The sequence below is a fragment of the Solea senegalensis genome, linkage group LG7 (assembly GCF_019176455.1).
Source record: "Solea senegalensis isolate Sse05_10M linkage group LG7, IFAPA_SoseM_1, whole genome shotgun sequence".
Classification (NCBI taxonomy): Eukaryota; Metazoa; Chordata; class Actinopteri; order Pleuronectiformes; family Soleidae; genus Solea; species Solea senegalensis.
In genome coordinates this window covers 7,512,612-7,536,905 of record NC_058027.1, presented here as the reverse complement: position 1 = coordinate 7,536,905, position 24,294 = coordinate 7,512,612, and the positions used below count along the sequence as shown (strand labels likewise).

The 24,294-nt window shown below is 39.5% G+C and overlaps 1 protein-coding gene across 1 annotated transcript in view; it reads right to left on the bottom strand.

Annotated features, from left to right (window-relative positions):
• Positions 1-332: 332 nt before the first annotated feature.
• Positions 333-24,294, bottom strand: part of ly75 (lymphocyte antigen 75) — a 30,071-nt gene continuing 6,109 nt past the window's right edge. The window contains exons 5-35 of the mRNA XM_044030170.1: positions 22,415-22,534; positions 21,542-21,682; positions 19,646-19,849; positions 19,301-19,464; positions 19,046-19,153; positions 17,862-17,950; positions 17,561-17,730; positions 16,415-16,614; positions 15,644-15,786; positions 14,692-14,770; positions 14,386-14,457; positions 13,887-14,010; positions 13,656-13,691; positions 12,950-13,119; positions 11,719-11,786; positions 11,517-11,590; positions 10,391-10,527; positions 9,661-9,769; positions 9,331-9,491; positions 8,175-8,304; positions 7,356-7,576; positions 7,111-7,273; positions 5,868-6,032; positions 5,651-5,773; positions 5,153-5,338; positions 4,515-4,738; positions 4,195-4,402; positions 3,408-3,581; positions 3,195-3,311; positions 2,153-2,335; positions 333-1,815 (exon numbers count right to left, since the gene is read on the bottom strand). Coding sequence (XP_043886105.1) covers positions 1,640-1,815; positions 2,153-2,335; positions 3,195-3,311; positions 3,408-3,581; positions 4,195-4,402; positions 4,515-4,738; positions 5,153-5,338; positions 5,651-5,773; positions 5,868-6,032; positions 7,111-7,273; positions 7,356-7,576; positions 8,175-8,304; positions 9,331-9,491; positions 9,661-9,769; positions 10,391-10,527; positions 11,517-11,590; positions 11,719-11,786; positions 12,950-13,119; positions 13,656-13,691; positions 13,887-14,010; positions 14,386-14,457; positions 14,692-14,770; positions 15,644-15,786; positions 16,415-16,614; positions 17,561-17,730; positions 17,862-17,950; positions 19,046-19,153; positions 19,301-19,464; positions 19,646-19,849; positions 21,542-21,682; positions 22,415-22,534 — 4,439 coding nt within the window. The 3' untranslated portion in view covers positions 333-1,639. The remainder of the gene's footprint in view (positions 1,816-2,152; positions 2,336-3,194; positions 3,312-3,407; positions 3,582-4,194; positions 4,403-4,514; positions 4,739-5,152; positions 5,339-5,650; positions 5,774-5,867; positions 6,033-7,110; positions 7,274-7,355; positions 7,577-8,174; positions 8,305-9,330; positions 9,492-9,660; positions 9,770-10,390; positions 10,528-11,516; positions 11,591-11,718; positions 11,787-12,949; positions 13,120-13,655; positions 13,692-13,886; positions 14,011-14,385; positions 14,458-14,691; positions 14,771-15,643; positions 15,787-16,414; positions 16,615-17,560; positions 17,731-17,861; positions 17,951-19,045; positions 19,154-19,300; positions 19,465-19,645; positions 19,850-21,541; positions 21,683-22,414; positions 22,535-24,294) is intronic.

The following is a 24,294-nucleotide window of genomic DNA, read 5'->3' as shown; positions in this document are numbered from 1 at the left end:
CAACAGAAACTGTTGGAATTGTACCGATAGCACAAACCGTTGCGTAGTTGCAGTAATGCAAAGTGCACTAGCGCAAACGTGCAGTCTATGATGCGCGCTGTTAAAGGGTTAATGAACTGATTTTAATGATTCAGAACATTGAAAACAACTGGTAACAAGTCAATAGTTTGTGTGTCGCGTATAAAACAAAGTCATGGCAGTTTCATGCAGCCGTGCTGTGATGACTCCGCCCATGTTGAGGAGGAAATACATTGTAATGGAAAAGAGTCGAGTGGACTATGCACTGTACCTTTAAAGCAAACCAAATCACTCAGGACAAGATCAAAAAAGGATTCAAGGATGACTGTAATTTTATTGGAAGGATATTGTACCTGATTTGAACAGATAGTTTGTTCAGAAGTGGTGGGAAAGTTAAAAAAAAAACAACACAACAGCAACAAACAAAACCACCATCAACATTTGGTTAACACCTAGGTATGAACAAACTAATCTCACCGAGACATGTCCACAAACTGAGAGGAAAGCTCAGGCTTCCGACATTCAAATAAGTCAAAGCATCTTTGGTTCATTCTCATTATAAAACAAGCGTCACACATTTAAACACACACACACAAAAACAGTGCAATTCAAAAGTAAGTCTTCATTGTGCTTTAAACAGAGTAGAAACTGCAGCTCCATAGCAGGTTAAAGTGCGTTCTCGCTCAGTAGTTTGAGTGCATAGTTAAATGAATTATAATAATATTGACAAGCAAATGTACACAAACAGGTGTCCGGTACATTTAAGACGGTCAAATGCGTTTGAAGCACAGCAGCTGAACATAACCTTCAGATTTTTCTCATTTGTGTCAACAACTGTCAAAAAAAACATATTTGTTTCGCAAAAGGCACAATCAGTGACGTGTTCTTTCTGCTAATTTAAAGGCACAGTCCTTTTAAAATTGTAAAAGAGTTTTTCTGACTTCAGTGCAGTTTCAGTAGAGATAATGTAGATGATCGGCAAATGCACGAGCCACAGACTTTTTCTTTCTTTTTCCTTTCTCTGGGAAAACTACGTGTAAAAGGCAGGCAGGTCTGGGCAGTGCTTTGGGAAACTTACTTTGACTGTATTCTCAGGTACTGTCTTTTTAAACTGTCTGTGAATGCGCCGAAAAAACCCCACGTTAACAAAAAATTACTATGGAGTTAAAGTTACAAATCGTATATGGTTTCGAGTCACTCAAACATCACTGCAGTTTGACCTTTTCAGGCCGAATGGAAGCGTAAGACTATTTATTTACTATGTCGTTGCATATTTCTGTAAAATCAACTCAAAATCTTTTTACAGTCCACGAGGAAAAAAACAACAACAAACGCCCTAGATTTATTGAAACGTCAACAAAAGTGTCACTGATGATCGTTCACCAGAGAGAATCAGCTGTATTTACATTCGCTTTGACACAAGGCACTAAAATAACCAAATTAGGAAACTCATATTCACAAACAATATTTACACGGTCAAAGTCGGACGTTTGACAGCTCAAGCAGGACGAATAAATAATTTTTTAAAACAAATGGGGAAAATATCCGAGTCTGCTCTTGCTTTTAAAAGCCCACGAGGCAGGAACATCAATACTCCCTGAGGCTGTTCACTGAAACATGCTCAGTCAGCTTCCGTGATAATACTGGTGGTGTCGGACTCATCAAAGGTTCTCTTGTAGCGGACGGTGGAGGAGAAGTGGGCTCTTTTCTTCTTGTAGAGAATAAAACCCACAACTGAGAGCAGAGCGAGGAGGACAATGATGAAGAGACCCAACGCCACAGGAGCACCGGAGGACTCTGAGGACACAAGGAAACAGAGATGAGTGTGTTTTCTTGTTCGTTGTTTCTCTCGTCTTCTCCTTCAGTAATCCTTGATGCTGCTTGAACCCCCAGTCGTACCGAGTCTAGCGGACCATTAAGTGTGACAACCATCTACCTCTAAAATATTTTTAATTGGTGTCTACACCTGCTTAAGTCTGTTATATATAGAGGTTTACTTTTTACATGCTGTTAGACAGGTCAACATCATAAACTCTATGCTTCTTAAAAAGTGTTGACACAAATCTAATTCCATAAGACAGACAGTAAATGTAAAAAAGAGTGGTGTCCATTTCGTCCTCTTTATGACACTCACTGGCTTTAGATTGGCAGACAACACGACTGTGGATGGTCTGACAGTCGACAAAGTTCCAGATTCCTTTATTGTCTGCCATCATGACGGCACAGCGGGGAGACGATGTCTTCCCTGCGTCTAAGACTTCAGGCTTCCAGTTAGAATAAGTGAGAGCTGAGCCGTCATTCCAGGAAACAGGCTCACCTAAAAAAAAAACCAGAGAGATAAATAATGAGTGGAGGGAAAGGGAGAGAGACAATCAGCACTATAGCACCACATAAACATTCAATGACTGTTAATGTCTGTAACAACTACTTTTCTAACAGATATCATCAAGCAGTTATGTGTTGACACTGCTTTTCGCTCCATTTTGGTCTCCACCACTGAGTTGTTTATGTTCACCTGCTGGTCACTAACGTTTTCCTGTCAGCCATTTTGGTTCTAGCGAGATGCAAAAACCAGAGAACTGAAAAGCCAAAGGAGCTAAAAGACACTAAAATGCTACACGGAAGAATTCTCTGTGGATTTGTCACGACGAGTGGCACCTGACACATTATAAATAATAATTTGATCCCTTGGTAATAAATGCAAAATAATGGAGAAAATTATAAAAATCCAGTTGTATTTTTTTTAACTCAGAAAGCTCATTTTTGCACAAAAAAAAACAATTTAGTGATGGTGAATTTATCCTCTGCATTTAACCCATCCTTATTACACACCAGTAGTGTACACACACACAAGCCGGCCGCAGGAGCAGTGGGCAGCACTTGTCTGCGCCCGGGTAACAATAGGGGATTGGGCGCCTTGCTCAGGGGCACCCCAGCCCTTTTCAGCCAATTTTGTTATTCCATTTTGCTCACAACACAAACAACATGTCCCATTTCACTTCAAATTCAGATGTGTGAGTCTTTCCATATCAAGTATTTCTTCAACTGTGTCTAGCTCTAGTTCTTCAAAGTGGAAGAAATCAGAACGTTTTAAGAAGAAACAATAAATATGGTGCCAAGGACTTGTTACCAAGGTATTATTGTTTAAAATCTCAATATCAAACCTCTGGGTTTACCTTGAGTATCCAAAGTGATGCCAAGCCAGACCCGACTGGTGATGAGAGGGTCATCAGAAACATACTTTGACACAAAGTCGTTCTCCTCTTTGGTTTTTAGGGTCAGCAGGTGAGCATCTATCAAAACAAACAAAAGAAACGAGTAGAACACAGTTGCTTCACGTGAAAACTAAATATAAGCTTACACAACAACAACAACAACTACTCACTAACCCATGTTTTGACAGATGCTGCTCGCTCGCTCCATGCTGTAGACGCTGTAGTTGTAGATGCTCATGTCGAAGGCGTAGCAGTGATCCTGGTGCTGCACCCACTTTGTCATGCCGTTGGGAAAATGGCTGCTCTGAGGGCAGCGATTGGACTGGGGTGCTGCTTGCAGTTTGGCTCCTGGAAAGGAAAGATATACAAGACAGTGGTGAGGCCAGCGATGACGTATGGTCTAGAGACAGTGGCACTGAGGAAAAGACAGGAAGCAGAGATGGAGGTAGCAGAGATGAAGGATCAGAGGAACAGCACATGTTAGATGTTTTGGAGATTAGGTCAGAGAGGCCAGAATGAGATGGTTTGGTCATGTACAGAGGAGGGATAGTGAGTATATTGGTAGAAGGATGCTGGGGTAGGAAGACCAAAGAGAGGGTTTATGGATGTAGTGAAAGAGGACATGAAGTTAGTTGGTGTGAGAGAGGGGGATACAGAGAACAGGGTGAGATGGAGGAGGTTGATTCGCTGTGGCGACCCCTGAAGGGAGCAGCCGAAAGGAAAAGAAGAAGAAGAAGAAGAATCTCTTGAAGACGCCTTTTTTACCTATTCAAAATATTATTAGCCGTTACGAAACTTTCATGAAACATGTGCTCAAATTTGCTCTTGTCACAATTTATATTGTGAACTGGGTCACAACAGTTGGTCATCTTTAAAAAGTGGGTCCCCATAAAGAAATTGTGGGAGACACTGCAATGACGGTTAGATGGTTCTACATATATAAAACAGATGGGGGTCTTACTCTGCGAAGGGGTGGTGACGGTGGTGGTGTAGCAGATGGCGCCGTCTGCCTGCGTGTTGCAGCTGGTCTTTACCCAGGTTCCCGCTGGAGTTATAAGAACACAGCTGGCCTCCGGTTTGTCTGAGCTGGACGCCGGCATTGACTCAGAGATGGTGGCTTTATAGTCGAATGTTGTTCCATCTGACCACTCATAGGCTGAGGCGCTAACCTGCATGGAGGGAGAGACATGTGAGACCACCTGCTGCTCGGCAGCTAAAGTGATATTAAGTGAGACCGCAATGTGGATGTAATCCGCATGTCATTTATTTTCTCTCGCTTACATCTTGACTGGACAGGCCAATCCAGAGCGGGAAGCCATCTGTTTGGGCAATGAGCCTCACATGTGCACTGTGCTGGATGTCATGGACACTTGCCAAGTGGCCTCCAAGCTGACCACATTCTTCCAGAGCCTGGTGCCAATTTACTTTGCGTGCTACAACCATGTAAGTTAAGTTACCATATCTCTGAAAATCCAGTGACGACGTGTTGTACTTCTGTTTTGGTTCTTGGGAGAAGAAGAAGAAAAAAAATCATGTCAGAGCAAACTTGTATATGACATAGTGTATGATAATAAAAAAAACAAAAACAACAATACACCAGGAGTGCTTCTTTGGTGTGGTAAATAATATCCGTCTGGTGCTCTTCAGTGTAGAGATCCAAAAAAATCGAAGACAACTTGAGAAATCTGAGGCACTGAAGTGGGTGAAGCCATAAATAATTCATGATTATTGAATCATATCAGGAGTAAAAACATGACAAGGCGTTTCCACCATCGAGGCCTTCATCAGGGCAAACACACAACATGGCCGTCCTTGTGGTCAGAATGGCAGTCACACGATAATGCGATTGTCTTACTTGTCTTACTGTATGATAAAGTCAGAGTTAAATAGGAATATGATGCTAAGTGCGACACACCAACCTTTGTCCAGCTTGCAGGTCACTATAGTCCTTTGTTTGAACACTGCGAAATAGTCTGGATTTACTACGAGAATCCAGTTGCCGTCATTGGCGACACCAGCCAGGAACGGTCCGTCTACGCTTGGTCTGCCTTGCCCCCAGTTGGAGTATTGGACATTTGTCCCATCATACCACTTCAGCTGGTCATCTACAAGCGAACACAAACACTGTTAGCTGGTCATATGAAGGAGAACACAATCAATATTAATCCTGCCATAAACACATGGATACACCTGAAACACATTTGAAAAAAGGGCACTTTGAAACAGAAATATGATCAAAACATCAGCTAAGCTAATGGCTTTAGCAGCAGCTGCAAGCAGCCATACATATAATGGTCAGTGAGGTATTTGACTGTAATGGTCATGAGTTTGTGATTGGACCTGTAAGGGCATGCAGTGACCACAGAACCATGTACTGTACTATCAAAAACTTGTAGTCAAATTAATGAGGTGCCAACCGTTGTCGTCTTTAAACAGCCCCAACCACACAAACTGGGCCAAGGATTGGAAAGGAAGGAGTTGCTGCTTGATGAACTCATTCTCCTCTTTATTCCGGATGGTTAGGATGTCTGCATCGGGATCTGAACCACATATGCATCCTTATTACATTCACAATACCGTATTAAACGTTTCAGGAGCACGTCTCCACACAATAACATTTTGTACAATTCTTACGGATGTTTTTGCAGGTTTCCTGAAAGTTTCCTTTATCATACTCTTCCCAGCGAGAGGCCACCAACTGGAAGGAATAGCAGTTGCCCTTGAAGGGGATCCAGTTTGGACCATTGCTCTTATGGGGACACTTTACGGGACTGTCCTTTTGTGGGGTGATGACCTCTTCTGTAAAAGGAAAAAACAAGAAAAAGATAAGCTGATTTATAATGCGAAAATAATAATATCTAAATAAACAAACAAACAAACAAACAAACAAACAAACAAAAACATGTTCAGTAGTGCTGATCTGAAAGCTCATTAAGAATTACTGCCGCTGACCATCTGGTGAGAGCAGGAAACAATAGAGACCTTACAGTTGGATTAATTCACCAGATTTGCACAAACCCATCAAAGCAACTCTCAACGCTTTTTCTCTGGTTGCACAATAAACAGAAACATAGAAATACATGTACAAGAATCAAAGAAGGGGCCATGCCCTACTCTTAAGTGTGACGTAAGCTAGTGTGCAGGATTATGCTCAAATAATTGATTAAATTAAAAAAAAACTATAATTAATCTTACTGTCAACAACTATCATGGTTCATACACCTTTTCCATGGTCAAATTCAAGCACTTTAAAAGATAATTTTAATGCTTTTCCAGCACCTTGCAGCTGTGGCAAATGAATGTCAACATGTACAAACTGTTTCTATCACGTTAAAAGAGATGGACTTTTGCTATAAACAACCAAAATCGTGTTTTATAATAGTGACTGTCACACGCACAGGTTCATATGCAAATTATTCAGCCAATAAGATATTTCTGTGTGAGAATTAGTCAGTATTTCACACATTTCTAAGCAATTTTCAAACATTGAAAACACAACTCATTTTCAAGGACTTCAAGCAACCATGAATTAAAAAAACATTTGTTGAATCGTGTAGAAAAACAATATAACAAGTGTTCTAATACACATATTTATTTATTTTAAACCAAAAATAACACATTTATTGACGATTATCTAGATGTGAATGGGACTATAACAAATAGAGTCCAACCTGTAAGTCTATAGATAGTGGGAGATAGCGAGGGAAAGCAGAAAACCCCATAAAAAACACTGCAGGCACAAGGACCGAGGTCGCAACAGGGGTTTCTAACGACTGACCACTTTCCTGAAGGAATTTACAAGGAGTGACCCAAATGACCTTATCAAGAAAAATGTTTCATGCATATCTGTACGTCTGTATTCTAACTCTCCACTTACTGTGTGGTTTATGGCAGATGGCACCTCCCAGCTCCTCCTCACACTGAGTGGCTTTCCAGAAGCCATCGGTGTCTAGATAAACACAGGAGCCACTGGTGACGTCAGGAGACCACCGACTGAAAACAGTGTGACTGTGGTCGCTCCAGCGGTAGTGCATCCCATCCTGAGGACAAAATGAAGAGAGTTGTGTAAAAGACAGCGGATTTGTAAATAAAAGGTCACTTTTTTTCCGTTGGCACGCTTACATCCTTGCTGGTGAGGCCGATCCACATGGGAGTGCGTGCACGGTTCACACGCACAGTGAGAGCGGACTGGAAGAAGGTGTCGGCCACACTTGCCAGGTCCATGTCAATAATTTGGCACTGCTCCAAAGCTTCGGACCAGGTGAGATTTTTGGCTATCAGCTGGACAGTGTGGTTACCGATGTGGAACGGCTCCGTGTCGATGTGGGGCTCCTCTACCTCATCTGAAATGAGAATGCTTTTTTTGAATAAAGATCATCAAGTATTTATCTGAATATTTAATGCTTTTTATTAGACAGATGAAGACAAATGGGAAAATGACATCCAACAGTGGATATGGCCGGATCTGGACTGTGGAAATTGCGATTAGTGGGGTAGCCACCAACCCCAGTAGATATTATTTACATCAACATCAATGGTGAGAGCACAGACTGCAAAATCATTCCTCAAGCACAACAAGAACCTACAGTTGTCTTTGTATACCAGTAAGGGTGTCATCGTCAGCAAGTATTGAGTTACGTCAGCTGATAAAGTTACTGATGATCAAATTATTATTTCTTTGTTTGTAAAAGCAGAGCCATTCTTCTTCATGTAGTAAACTTTGGTTAAATCACTTTTATTTAGAAGTGACTTTACACATACAGAAATATTTCAGGTAGTATATTCAGTTTCTACAAATAAATCCTCCTTAATGTTATAAACTGGACCTTTAATAACATTCAAATTAAAGACTAACCTTTACATGGCAGGCTTAATAATTGGATTTCATTTATGGTGCAGAATCTCAGTAAGCAGTAGGACATTCATGAAATAGACATTTACCTGCATAGTGTTGGCAAACACCTGAATTTTGATAATCTGTGCAGGAGGAATAGTCCCAGGTACCCAGCATGGCAGAGTATTGGTTATTGATCACATACACACACAGATCAATACTGTCCGGATCCCAGGACTAATGAAAATGAGAGAAAGTACAAACCAAAAGAAATTACATTATGAAGTCTTTTTCTCTATTCTTTTAATATTAATATTTTCAGACATGAACTCTGGGCTTTTCCCTGCAGGGGATTCTCTGAGACGTGTTCACAATTGCGGAAAATAAAATTCTATAAAATGAATTCAGGAGAGGTGTCCGGGTCAAGCAAGCAGGAAGCGGAACACTGGCCCACCTGCTCACTGTGAAGAGATTTTACTGCTGTATTCTCACATTGTCTTAATTCTTTCTGGCACTCTGACCAGAAAGTAACCTGGCAGAATAAGTTATGGAAGATTACCAGATTGTTATCACATAGAATGAGAGTTTTATTGCATGTCTGACAGCAGGTCATGTGGTACTGTTGTGCAATGGTAATGGAAAATAAAAGACAATAAGATCCTTCCATTCAAAATCTGGTACTTATGTCTACCCACAATGCAACTCGACTACTGTCAGTGCATCCTCAAGGTCCTGTTAACTACTGTATCTCCACACTTTTCCAGCCTGTAGATCAGAGTAGCAGTGAGCAGACTAAAGTGAATGGAAGTGAATTGGCTGAATAAGAAGTTATGGTAAATATATTTATATAGCGCTTCTAGTCTGGAGTTTTGACATTCACTCACACTTTCCTACAGCACATCTATGTGCCATACATTTTCTCTCATACCCATTCACAGGGAGCAATGTGGGGTTAAGTGTCTGGACCACGGACACATCAGCATATACTGTACATAGAGCAGCAGAGCCTAGAACCCACAACCTTCCAGTTGAAAGATGACTCGCTACACCACTGAGCCACCGTTAAGAGCAGGATAATGAAGGACAGCAGGAAAAAGAATGTAACTCCTCCAAAACCTCAACGATTCAGGGACATTTTTTATGATTGTGATTCTTAAATGATTATTCTGCAATATATTATACATCATCACTGAATTGCTGTACTGTGATATTAAACCCAACGCTAACTCAATGATAAAAAAAAAAACACAGAGGTAAACTTACCTTGATATGTATAGTTTTGTGCATGCCCAACAGCAGGGGGTTAAAATTGAGGTAGTTCACTGGAGACTGGTCCACCCAACCAGGTTCACCATGTTTGATTTTCATACCAATCCATACCCTGTCCATGTGTCTCATGCTTGGCAAAATTGTGTTGATGAAATCTAAAATGCACACGTACATTATTAATACAACATTTTTGTCCTCAACTGGATGTGCAATGTATATTTTCTGACTCTGATAAACAATGATTTGAAGAGCTGAAATAAGATCTTTATTATAAAAACACAACATGGTAAATTAACCATGCTTGTCTTGAGTAGCCAACCTTACCTTGTTCCACCTGATCTGATATAGTGAGCAGAGTTCCTCTCAATGACTGGCACTCTTCGTTAGCATACTTGAATGTTACAGGCTTCAGGCTCGTCATTATTGTGTAGCACTGAAATCAAAGAGATCAGCATCATTCAGATTCTATGAGCTAATACAGACCATTAATAATTCATGCTACACCTGCATGATGTAAAATATTTAGTGAGACCCTGTACTACAAAGTACTTTTCTCATCAGTCTGAAGACACTTACTCATTAAATCATGGTTGAATAACATTAAATATACAGTGACATACAGTAACAACCAATTTCTTTTTCATATTGTATTATTTGTTCTTTTACATTACATTAGTTCTTCTCCTTATGTACAATATTAAAATCTAAAATAATAAAAACGAAATAAAGCACTCAAAAAGGGCAAATGTACCACAGTGAAAATACACATCCTATTTAGAAAGGTTAGAAATCTGTCCTACTTTTTCACTCACAGACAAAGCTGCCAAAAACATTATCTCCTTGGTGGAGGTAATAATAATATGGTGATGATGATTTTTAAAAAAGCCATAGCTTTTCAATTATGTTGAACTAACACAGCAAATGGCTTGAAGTAAATCATGATCATAATATTGTTTCCTTTGCTTTAATATACCAATTTGGTTCAGCAGAATCACTCAAGTGAAAGAAGAGGTTTATCTGTGTAATACGTTATTAAAAATGCAGGTACTTGTACCTTATTTCTGAAAGACAAAGAGCTGTTTCCACAGGGAAGTCCTCCTGGCTGAGGCTCCAGAGGGTTTCTCTCCACCGAGGTGATGGCGTGTTTCTCACACACAAAGGACAAACGCTCCTCACAACTCGTTTGAAAATCTAAAAGTAAATGTAAGACAGTGAATGTGCTTTTTAGTAAACAGAACTGTCAGTGTCCCAATTATAAATCAAATAAAAAAGTGTCAATATTAGCTTTTTTTTGCTCTCTGAACAGTCAAATGAGTTGTTGGTCATTTTGTGATTAATGTCGCTCTAGGTTAGTGCTTTCTTCTGCTTTCAGCTTCTCCCTTTAGGTATCACCACAATGGATCCTTTGCCTCTATCTTGTCCTCTCCTATAATCACTATCCCTCCTCTGCATGTGACCAAACCATCTACTTTTATTTCCAAACCTTTCAACCTGAGCTGTCTCTCGAATATGCTGATTTCTAATCCTGTAAAAATCTCAGCATCTTCTGCTCTGACACCTCCTACTCCTGTCTTTTAGACAGTGTCACTGTCTGTAAGCCATAAATCATGGCGGGACTCACTACCATCGTGTAGACATTCCCTTTCACTTTTTGTTGCTATCCGTCAAACTGGTCTTCACCCACCTCGCTCTTCTTCACCTCTCTTGTTTTGCTTTGCTTTGGATGGTCGAACCCAGGTATTTAAACTCATCCACTTTCTCTAAGTCTACTTCTTGCTTCTTTACCGTACCTCCTCTGTCTCACTGTCATTCACACACAGGTATTCTGTCTTGCTCCTACTAACCTTCACTCCTCTCCTCTCCAGCATAGACCTCTACCTCTACAGGTCCTGTCCCACTACAGATTACAATATTATCTGTAAACAACTTTGTCTCATCAAAGACTCCTGCCTGACCTCATCTGTCAACTTGTCCATCACCACTGCAAACAAATAGCGGCTTGGACTCTGGATTATTACTTTAAAAACTCATCAAAGCCTGACTGTAACCTTCCAATTTCTATAAATAGTTTTCTTTTGGCAGGTTCGACTAAATTAAACTGTGTTCTTGTGCCACACAGCCAGCTTTAAAAGGACATTCATAACACTCAGGTGTATAGAATCACTACAATATCTACTCACCGGGAAAGAAGCTCACAGGACGCATAGAGAGGCACGCATTAGGTGTGTGGAAAAGCACCTGTGCCTGGTCGAACCTACAAGACACGATATTTCACTCAACATCAAATTTTACAACATATATAAATGTTTATGTGTTAAATATTTGTATTATTTGGGTTTGTACAACATGAACAGCCAATGCAATGCGACTATATCAGCTTACGTCATGGGGATAATCCGGCCAGTTTGAGACAAATTCAACCACCAATTTTGCCTCGATGAACTTGAAATCTGTTAAAAAAAAAAAATCAAAAACATAATCAAAATAAATACATAATAAATTACATTGCCAGGTTTCTGAAGGGACAAAAAATCCTGAGCATGCCCATCAAGTAGACAAGGAATGCCCAACATTAACAATTTTTTAAAAATCAATTTCCTGTGAAACAACTCTAAATCTCTGTAACATTGGTTTCACAAGATCATTTAAATGATTAACTGTACAATGCAAGCTTGCCAGTGAGTTCACAGGAGAATGAACAAAAACAGGGCAGTCAGAATTCATGCAGCAGAAGCTGAGATCACATGTATTTCACATTTTCAGAAAAATAAACTTGAGGGTGACTTCTAATGAACTGTGAAGCATATGCAGCTGAGCTTTTGTGAGAGTGATGATAGTAGTCTTTTTTAGTGGTTTGCTTGGAGGCAGAATTTACTCTACACAGTGTGTTTCAGGCCGCATTATATGTTCTCTATTATTCTGCTCTATTGCTTCCACTTGTATTTTTTCAGAAAAAAACTGACATCTTTCCATGACTGCAAAAATGTGGAAAAAGAAATTCCCCAGTCATAAGTCTCTGGAGATCTACTAAAGCTGCCCGTGAGGAAAGAAAAATGTCAACAGCGTAGAGGCCAAAAAACAAGGGACAAAATTCTTGTTTTTTTTCCAACTGAAATCACATTTTACTATCACTTTCAAATAAATGTGTGATGTGATTTAAATGTATTTGCATCATTACTGTGCTTGGAGAAAAAAAAGGTTGTTGTGCCTGATGCTTCTGCTACATGATTCAGATTCTACTTCCTATTGTCATTTGATCTGTGTCCAATGAAGGGGGCACCATCATGAAACCAGGTTTTCTGAGGTTTTCTCAAAAGTCAAACAGAAGCTGAGACTGAGATGTAATTTAAGTTTGGCTTCAGGGTTTGACTCCTTGTTTTGTTTTTTTGTTTTTTTAAGTGCTCTGACAACATTGTACTACGTTGGACTGTCCCAGACAGAAAGATGATTGATGTAAAAGAATCATGGCAATTTCAAAGATGGTCGTTGTTATAATAATAACATATATCACACACAGGAAAATATTAATAACACATAAAGTATCCATATGACTGTAAAATTAACATAGGTTAATAATGTATATATATTTACAATAATGAGGCCTCTCACTTACGTTTTTTATGTACTGGTGGATCTGTATGGCAGCAGTGGTGCTAGCTGGTTCAGCCAGTTTGCTGTCATTCGCACCGCAAAAGAGCTTTGCCTCCTCGATAGTTAGCTTTGGCTCCTGAACAAACCAAAACTCTGCTCCATCTACGAAGATAGATGTCTCATGGTGCCCACCTGAAAAGCACAACAGTGTTGGAATTCCTTTTTTTGGGCCAAGATAACAGATATACTACACGCACATAGACAAATGTATACTAATACAGATTTTGTGTATCATTCACAAAATAAAAATATAATACTTTGTAGGATTTTTGAAGTAGATGCTATGCTTTGTTTGGGATCTTTGAGAAGAGACCATTACCCCTTGTTTGTTTTCAATTGTTCAGGTCTGAATGTTGTCAAATTGTTCTGATTATGTTCTCATATCCAATTCACTAAAAACACATTTGGACGTGATTTGTGTGTCCACATCCCTGAGCATGCATGAATGCAGTTTGTCCTCAGGATGGATTAGAGACTACCTGGATTGTTACACTAATACTCATTATTTGATTTATTAACTAAAACTGTATGTGGGGTCATTTGATCTGAAAACTGTCCGAGAAAATAACATTAGTCAGTAAATGCTGGCCACTCACAGATACATATTACAGATGTAACACATTCAAATTACACTCCAAACACAGATTTGAGAATTATTTCATCATTACCAGGATTGTACCAGTCTGGGATCTTTGGTGTCTTTCCTGTTTAGATATAAACAAACATAAATTAGATATAGACCATGAACAACAGCACAAAAACCAGCTAATGCTGCTTTCAGGTAGATGTTTAGGTTCTTAAAGAGAAAATAATTTTATTTAAACACAAACCATTTCACACAAGCATATGTTTTTGTGCACGCTTACACTACACAGTGGAACTTGTACGCATAGTCTTACCACGAGGTATTTGGCAGACCCACTCCAGCCTGGCATCACAGTGAAATGGTGTGGCATAGAAAGGTGGGCGTGGTACGTCATGGTGCAGAAAGACAAAAAGGTGTTTCAGGGTGCTCTTGGTCGTCTAATGAAGACACAGATTGTTTACATGTGTATTTTCATTAGAAACAATTTTGATGAAACATTTTTTTCAGTAGTTTAATGACATCTCTCTGACAACACAATCACTATCTGAGACAAAGGGCATTGTCTGACAACTGTTCTGACTGGACTGTTATTTCAGTGCAGTATGTAGTATGAGAGCCAGTGGGCCACAGTTCAGCTCTAAATCTTATCAACTCTGTCACAAATAGCACTACAAATGGCCTTGACCCACAGATCAAGCTTTACAAAAGAGATAACCTTATCTCACAATAAAACTACTAACTAAACTAACTACTAAGCATAAGCCATGGCTGGATTAACAACTTGGAGACTAAAGGCACAAACTAAAGCCCACCTTGAACGCAGCACAGTCCCGATTGTATGCATCATCCTCATGGAAATCATTGGGCAACACCTCCAGTGACACCTGTTGTGGCAAAAGTAAATAAACAGACTAAACAAACACAACATAGTATAACTCTTCTATCCAAGCACATGTGGTTTGTTTATATCAGCAGCAGGGTTACTCAGCTACATTTAAAATGCAATTTCTAGCACAGAATTCACTATCTTATTGCAAAAATGACATGCAAGATGTACGATACTAAGTATTCTGAATTTAGGTTTAGTGTACTGTGCTGTACTGTATTACACTACTCACAGGCCGGCCATCACTCCACTCCCAGGACTGATCAGATGGGTTTCTCCTGTTCAGGCCAACCCAGAAGTACCTATTATTACTGCAACGAGAAAACCAGAACACATGTATTGAACTTCTATCAAAGAAAAAAGATTTTTAAACAGTTTTTAAGGGGATGTTGGCTTTTTATTCTTTGACACATTCTTGAGGGGTGACTATAGCTCAGCGGTACAGTGAGACAAGCGTATGAATGGGTATGAAAGATGAGTGATTGTGTGGCACTGGATGAGTCATGAGCGTAATGTCTGATAAAGGAATCAAACTGAACAATGCTGAACTGTAGATGAGTTAAAAAGACTTCCTGTGTTAATCTCCAACATTTGGTAAGGACAAGATCTCAATATTTAACAGAGGAGTGTGGTGTATTTAGTGACCACACTGCCATAAGCCAGCAATCGTGTTCAGTGACAGACTGTCAGACTGAGTCTGTGCTCTGGTCATGCAGGAAGTACTGAACGACTCTGTGAACAAATGGACTGGCGATCTGTCCAGGGTGTACCCCGCCTATCACCCACAGCAACCCCGTGACCCTCATTTGGAGGATAAAGTGGTAGAATATGGATGGATTGATGGATGATTCTAATGATTCAGTACACCAAAAACAACTGCTTTACAAGTCACTAGTCACTAATTTGTGTGTTGCGTATAAAATGACATCACAGCAGTTTCATGCAGACGTGCTATGATGACTCGGCCCACGTTGAGGAGGTACTATAGTAAATGGAAAAGGATACCAAGGATACCAAGACTTCAATTGTACTGTAACTGTATAGTGATAAAGTACCATAAGGAGTGGAAAGAGTGTGTATTTTAAGGCTGAGGCGCATCACATTTTCTGTATGTCAGAATTTAAAATCAACATCAATGCTCTGACAAAGGATTTCATGCAGTTCTTGTATTCATGTGAGTCTACCTGATGGTTTCTCTCATGATGCTGTGCAGGGCTCTCATTTCAGTATAGCTTGTGAAGCTGGGCAGACGGGCTCCCAGAGCCTGACAGAACCTCTCAGCTTCCTCCCAGGAGCGTTTTCTGCTCAGCCTCTCCTCATGAAACACCTGACAAGAAACAATAGCTGCTGAAACAGCACCAGTGAGACTGGAGCATATTGTGAAAACAAATCCAGTTGAGATATCAGATCTCATACTTTGGAAAATGTTACACAGATCATTGTTCCTAAGTCCTCCTTTAGTCCTTTTTTTGACTGTGCTGGGTTTGTGTTTTGTTTAAAAGAATAGCGATATTGTCATATTTTCATTAACTTCCATTATGGGCTTAATTAAAAGAGCATGCAACCAATTTAGCAGTTCTTTCTTTTCGCAGCCTGCTATCTACATTAACCACAATGCAAGCAGACTTCTAAAAGTTTTGTCTGAGATTAGGATGCTAAACGTGGTTGAAAAGTACAGATGTCTGATAACTTACTTTTTTTCTAACAAAAGTTTGTCACTTTCAAAATCAAAGGATTTAGCTCCAAACAACTCAAGTACAGATTTCATTCACTTCACTTCTGAAGCCACAAGAGGCTTCATGCTTCTTCCTCTGCTTTCCAACATCTGTAAATACATGGTGATGTGTAAAATAGTGTTCCCTTTCTACATCAACAAACATGGCTCCTCATGGAGTAAACAGTGAACAAGAAATTGACAGATTCAAAGACAGTCTCTCACACACACACACACACACCTTGTAGCAGTAGTTGATATTTTCTCTGGACACCCATCCATCAGGACAGGGAATGCTGGGGTCTGGCTCTGGTTCAGGCGGTGGGGGTGCACTCATGTCGATTCTACAAATGGTGCCAGCCTTAAAAGCGGTACAGTTCCTAACTTCCCACTTGCCAAGCGGTTGTGCAGTGGAAATTACTGCACAACGTCCATGCTGATCTGAAAAAAATCGTAATGTACAATATTTGTACTTCTTTTAAACATTGGCATCATGACATACAGTAAAAGCAACCTGAGCATTTGTATTAAATATTTTAAAATGTCACATTTTCTGTGTCTTATATGATTCTCTTCTCTACTAAACTGAATATTTTGTCTTTGCACAATACATCGGACAAAGTAGGGTATTTGATGGTAACACTCTGGGTTATTGGAGAAATGGGATGGATATTTCTGAAAAATAATGCCAGAAGAAACCATTAAAAGATGGTAAACTGTGGCCATAAAGTGATGCACATGGTCAGCAACAACACTCAGTTACATAGTAGCGTTTAAATGATGAATGATTGGCATTAAGAACCCAGACTGTGCCAAGGAAACTTTCTCAAACACTGATTACACCACCATCAGCAGCTTGGACTGTTGACATAAGGCAGTTTGGACCCAAGTTGATGCAAAATTATGATGCTACCATCTGTGTGCCTCATCAGAAATTCAGATTAATTAGACCGGGCTATGCTTCTGCTTTGGTATGTGGTCAATATCATATATATTATTTTTTTATTTCATTTTTTTTATTATGCTTTAGTAAAGGACTTTTGGGGAACCTCCGCTGTCAATTTCCAAATGTGCCACTTCTGTGAATCATCCTGTGACCTGGACACTGCCAGCAGGGACAAAGGGTATAACGGGTTTTAGCCATAGAGACTTTGGTGTGGGGAGGAGGTTTGCAAACTTAATTTTCCAGTCAGAATTGACAAACATATTCTTTAGATGGCTGACTTGACAGGAGGAGTTTTTTGGTGAGCCTTTTGTTAAGCAGATAACATCTATTTCCTCTGTCCCTGCAAGAAACCACATTATCAGTAAGAGCGAGTGTCTGGGTCCAGTTTTTATTCCTACAGCAGGTGCAGAGTGGAGCAGAAGTCGTGGGAGTTTTACTTACCAGGTTCAGACCAGCCCCAATTTGTGTATGGAACCAAACCTAGGGACCCATCCTGGCTTAGCCACTGGTATTCCCCTGTGTTCTTAATGTCCTGCAGACCGATCCAAAAATACTGCGGTTCCTTGCTGATGTGCTCTCCAAGTAGACGGTTGATAAAAGCCTGCTCGAACCTAGAAAATACAGACATTTATTAGCAGGATTTTTTTTCCTGCCCAAATATACACGTTTCATAAGCCATGAAGGAGTGTCAAGTGTGCATTTGTGATAACACAGCAGGTTCGCAACCTGAAGAAACTCGTACCTGTTTCTTATAGTGACGTTGCAGCGATCTTTGAAGGACACTTGCATGGTGTTCACTTGATAACAGGAGTTGCCATGTCTCCTCCAACCCTGAGGGGATTAGTATTTGACACTTCAGATACGTTGAGTTATATGAAAAGCAAACATGTTCCAGTATGTCATTTCAATGCGTAGTACTAATTCTGATACAAATCCAGCCATCTGCGATGCTATTATATTAAAGACATTCTCATCCATACTTCAGCATGGATTTTGCATAAGCACGTCTCTTCTATTGTGGAAATGGCTGCCATCCCAGCTACACGTCTGCCAGTGAATCATCAGTCAGTAACTTTTCCGTGCACAGCCGAGTCACTGTTTCATTGAACTACCGTCACATTGAAACAGTACATTGTAAATTGTAAATGTCCCTATTGTGGGACTAATAAAGGATTGTCTTATCTTATCTTCCCTGCATTTATTGAATGAAGCGTGTCCCAATCTAGGTGGTGATATAATTGCTTTCAGCGTCTTAGTATTTGGCATTTTGTGGTTCTCCTATTATACCACACACCAAAAACAACAAGCTGTCAAGCGTCATATTCCGTGTCTTTCTTCAATCCATTAACTTAAAAAATATTTCATTCTTTAAGCTGACAGAGCATAAATTCAGTCCCCTCTTCAGTCTAAAAAGGAGACACTCTGGATTTCTCTCTGTTTTTCTAGCTGTTGTCTTCTTTATTTGTGTACCGGCTTCTTCTATCATTTCCAGATCAAAGCCCAGACAGGAAATGTGCAACGTGTGCAAAGCGCCTTGGTAGCCCTACAAATCCCAGCCATATTCACTGGGGGTTTACAGTAAGTCTGATTTTGAGAAAATTCATTTTAGCACATTTCAAGTTGGACTAACGCTTTAATGTGTATTCTGATTTTCAGATTAACACAATAATTACATTTTCAACCCATGTAAACATATTCAAAGATGTGTCATCTTTCGTTGACACAAAGTAATCTTTTAAAATACACACTTTATCCTTTATGTCTAAATTTTGAGACGATCCGTAGCGTACTACCATGCAGGTCATGCACACAATGATGTGTGAAAGGCCAGATATCACTTCCACACAGTGACATGAAGAGACAAAAAAAGATAGCATCTGAGCTACATTTTTCTTGAGAACAGTGGGTCATTTAGACAATACTTACATCTCCAAAGCGACATCCGGTCTGTGTTGCTGTTTGACTGACCTCTCCTTTTGTCTGACACATAAAAGGTAGCCTGACTGTACAGTTCCCGACCCGCCAACCATGAGACTGTGGAGAGCAGAAACAGGTTTGATTTCGCAGGCCTCATAAATAAACAAACCTGTGCCAAAGATCACAAGAAGACAAACACAGCTCCTTGGCAGTGCACAGATACACATACGTATACACACAGTACAGAAAGGCTGAATACAATACCTCTCCAGAATAGAACACACAGCTTGTATCCTGAGTGGGCTGAAGTGGTTCATTAGGGCCCCAGAAAGTGAAGGTGACTGGTGCCTGGTCGATCCACTTAAAGACTGTTGTTGGGTCCATATTGAAACCGACCAGACCAATCCACACATCCAAAAACTGGCCGTCTGAGGGAAAATATCACAAATACAAAAGCACAGCCCTTAATCGAAACACTTAAACCTAGACAGGGGTTTAGTAAGCACAATTAATACTCATTGTTTGTTGTGCAAGTAAATGAATATGGTGATTTGAATTAATACATTTCAAAGCTAAACATCTTGCACAAAAAAAACATGACAGATTTACCTCCATGGAACTGAGTGCTGATCATCTCTTTGCTGTCAATAGAGTGGAAACTGGCCAGAAAGCCTTCTCGTTCTCCTGCTGTTTTGTTACAGTGCTCCTGGGCTTCTGTGAAGTTCTGAGGGTCATCCTTCACTAACATGTAACACCAGCCATTCCAGGGGACCCAACCGTCCACACACACTGTTTCACTATACACAGGAGCCTCTGTGGAGATGGGGCAAGACAGGTAGAGGCCGTGAGGGGCACGTAGGTCAACTACACAATTACAATATTTTATTACAAAGTTCTTATATAATCTGCATAATGTTTAACACCTTCTGACCTTGGACTCAGTGTGAAAATTAAAAGGGAAGAGGATGGAAAGGAGGATCAACAGAGGAGTGATCTCACTTCTAGAACAGATAAATATGAAATAGCAGATGTATAATGGAGGGAGAAAAACTGACACTACAGAGAGCCAAAGTGTAGCCACGCACACACATAACAACTGCCACTAAAAACATACAAAATCCTCCATTATTTTGACATGTTCTACAAATAACCTCAATCCTCCCCCAGGCTGCTCTTGCACACTTTTGCAGAAACCCCACTGCATAATATGTCAAAGAAGCTGCAGGGCAGTGTGTCTCCTTTTTTTGAGTATTCTTTTTCTCTTTTGTTTTTGTTTTAGGATTAGAATTGACTTAAGTATCTTATCATGTCATCCCTAATGAATTAGTCTGTCTTATCTCAACTATCATACCTCTTCTTCTCACAGAAAAGACTCAGAGTGCACAAACATACACAAAGGCCTCTTAGTTTCCCACAGTGTCAGTACGGGTCAAAACCAAAATCTAATAATTTCTGCTTTGGACCATAACCCCCAAAAATGTAATCAAAATCTGCCCTTTCGTTTGGAGTTACGCTGATCACAAACATGCCCGAAATACATGACCTTATTGGCAGACGTAAGAAAATAAAGAAGCATAAGAACACTGAGTGAGTACATTTACATAAAGTTAGCCCAATTCTTGATATGTAGGGCTTCAGGGCTTCTGTCATTTCATCAATCAGCTGGATCAATTTATAAACTGTACTTAAAAATGGTCATAGTCTCAACGTCTGTAAGTGAAGTCAAAGTGGAAGTGCCTATCACCTGTATTAACTTAAATGTCAATCAAGTTTCAAATCTTCAATACAGAAATTCAAAAAACCTAACATAATGCTGGCCATAATTCGAAACAAACTCCAGGCGTCACAATAGGGTTGTGAAATTAAAGAGTGACATCATGGTGTGTGGCCACTTGGATCAAAACAGGTACTAAATTCTCTATGCAAGTCATTACCAGAGCAAATGTAATGTTTCTAATTATTTACTACCATTTAGGTACACCAGTCATTTCCAGGAGATTTATGTTCGACAACTTTATTTTATGCATGTGTTATTTCATTTTAAAGGTTTCTTAAGAAAATCATCTGTTGGTTCCGATCCAGACACTGGAGCTGTCAATCATGTCCACTTCAAGATTAACTGTAATATCTATATGATGAACACGTGACTTTTAACTTGGACACAATGTTTATATTATTGTATGTAACAGCAGGTCAGTTACTTCTTTCATTCATGTCCTTCTCTCATGCCTGGTCATTTGAATCTGGAAACTAGATACCTGTATGAATTTAGAGTTTAGAACAGCTCTTGGTCTTTCCATTCTTACTGGTCTTAAATAAATGTATGCAGACATTTTAATCATTTAGAATATTTGATTTATTTTTCCTCACTGAGAATTTCAACCACAGTGTATGTGATAATAGTTATACAAGTACCACTTCTACCAATTTTCTGATCAGCTTCAGCCTTTTTGTCCTGTTTAAATGTGATTCAGACAAAATGGGGACGGGTAGCAGCTGTCCTACCTGTGCTTGCAGTGTGCGAGGCATTGACACTCTTCTTGCAGATGTATGGCAACTGCTTGTTGCACGCTTCAGATTCAAAGTTCTGCTTGGAGTTCAGAACACCACAGTCTGACGCCGTGAGTGCGGAGATGGATGGCATTCCTGTGAAACACAGGCACCCACACAATGAATACAACATGATGACACACAGGAGGAGGCATTCACCACTTTTTCAAATCTTTCTCAATTCAGCTTAAAAAAAACCTTTATGCTGCAGTGCCGCTAAAACATGGTAGTGCTAGCAGCAACACTGACATGCTGTAGATTATAGCAACCATAAAGAGCTGGTATCAGTAGAAGGCCAGACGGCTGAAGGATCCTTGATGTTAATATTTAAAAGAAAGGGGGGAAAAAAAACAGCAAACATATTTTAATTGCTAGAAGGCTTTGTAAAGCCTTCCGTTGAATAATATTAATGGTTTACTCACACTAACAACCCCAATGGCACACTGTGTCCAAAAACCAAGTACAATGACATTCTGTGGATTAACACTGACCTTATTGTTTCTCCGACTGACACCAAGTTGCAGTAAATAGAAGGGCAGCAGCAACAGCATATCGAGCAGGATGCAGCTTATTTTGTGTGCAAGGAAAAGCAGGTGTTTCCACAATTGAAACCGTTTAACTGTGGCTTATGTTGAGCCCGTTTCTATATATTCTGCTATGCTATTCTATTTTTAAAAGTAAACATGTGGAGAGATGCAAAAAGGTCATAACCTACACCCCGAGAACATTTCATTTAGAAATGTTCCTATTATTCTTGAGCTATGCAGCTCATAGATGGACAAAGATGGCCAAAAACATAACCTCCTTGACAGAGCTAACTATAATTACCTTGCTCCCAGCGCAAGAAGGAGAGAGGGGAGCCGTCCGACCACTGCCAGCCCTGAGACATGTCTAACTGGTGAAGGCCGATCCACATCCTCTCAGGCATTCCGCCAAGGCCGTCCAGCACTGCACAACATCACAGCACAGAGCGAGAAAGGCAAATTAATAAGGGAATTTTTTGTGAGCGTCTGCAATAGAAATCATCACGATCACATGCAACTGTTAAGATAAAATAATAGAATACAGAAAGGGGATGTGTGATGAGAGATAAGAGAGAGAGCGAGAGAGAGAGAGGTGGGAAAACATAGCAGTAAAGCCTCTAATGTAAGAGAACTATTACATTTCAAAATGTATCAAGAAGTGGTGTCTTTGAACGTCAGTATTCACTTATACATAGAGATCATACTGTTAAAGTATGTAATTTCTGCTGCCAGGGGCCTATCATTTAAAACTACAACAGAATACTTAGTTTGAGGATGTGATGAAGCAGTGTGGCATCACGGAATCACTGTTGACCAGGCACAGCAGCAGAACATGCAGCAAATGGCAATGTGTAGTTGGGATCCATTAGTGACAAATACACACAATAAAATCCAAAAACAGAGGAAAACACACTGGCTAACCAGCACTGACATTTCATAGGGTTTGCCCCAAAGGTTATACCTGTTACAGTATATATGGTAGTACACAAATAGTAGTTTAGTATTTGCTATGTGCTTTATGGTAGACAATGAAGACACTGGGAATTGTGCATTATTACAATGCATCTAGTGCTGTGTAAGGAAAGTTGAGGGTGTGTGAATAAATTCAGTCACTTAATCCTCAACTATTTTGACAATCAATTAATCAGTTTGAGCATTGTTTTAAATCATTAAATATAAATATGTTGGAAACCTTTGGCTAATTAAAGTACAAAAAAATTGTATAAAAAAATTGTAATTTTTAGATACATGAATGCACAAATGCATTATATATTTAAGAAGAATCTTCATATAGCCCATGTTCAAACCAAACAGACACCATATTGTCAGCTAAGTGTGTGATTTTTAAATTACACTCAATTCCTTATTTATTCAAAGAAAAGTATCAATAAGAATCGATCAGAATCAGATAAGCAGTATCGATAAAATCAGAACACTGATGACAGTCTTGCCAACCTGGATCTTTGAATATCACCACTGATGGCATAAAAGGCAAACCATATCATGTACATGCATGTACATTTTGTCTACATAGCTTCTACACAGAACAGTGATGCAGAGAAACATTTTGAAACCACTTTGACATGTGAATACTTCTGATAAGGTAACGTCCCTAACAAGACACAGGCTGCATCACAGATACAAAAGAAGGTGCAACAGTTATTTTGAAGTCATGCGATTTCCTCCTATTTTTTTTCTTTTTTTTTGTTACAAAACAATGTTGCAGTCTTTAATAATTATATACTTTGAATATATCTTGTGCTCAAACTGATGGTGTATGAGAGGCATGGCAGATGAAATCTTATTGCACGATCAATTTAAAAAAGGACAACCAAAAACAACGGTCTCAACACTGCAGAAGTTGTAACTGTGTCACACACCTACAAAAACCACAAACCTTGTTTGGACTGAAAGTGTGCAGAGCAACCAAGATGGCACTTGCCAATGAGCCTGCACACTCAAGTCTTTTGAGCTTCACTATTTCCCCCCTTTTCTTTTTCCTTCAACAACAACAAACATATTATCACATAAAACGGATATACCTGTACTTCAAAATTGATTGATCATTTTTATGACATTATTTATAATAATAAATAATGAATGCAATCATATTGTTCTGTGCAGTGTGAATACAACATATACATATGTTGTTGTTTTTGCTCATTTTCTTCAAATTCATTAATA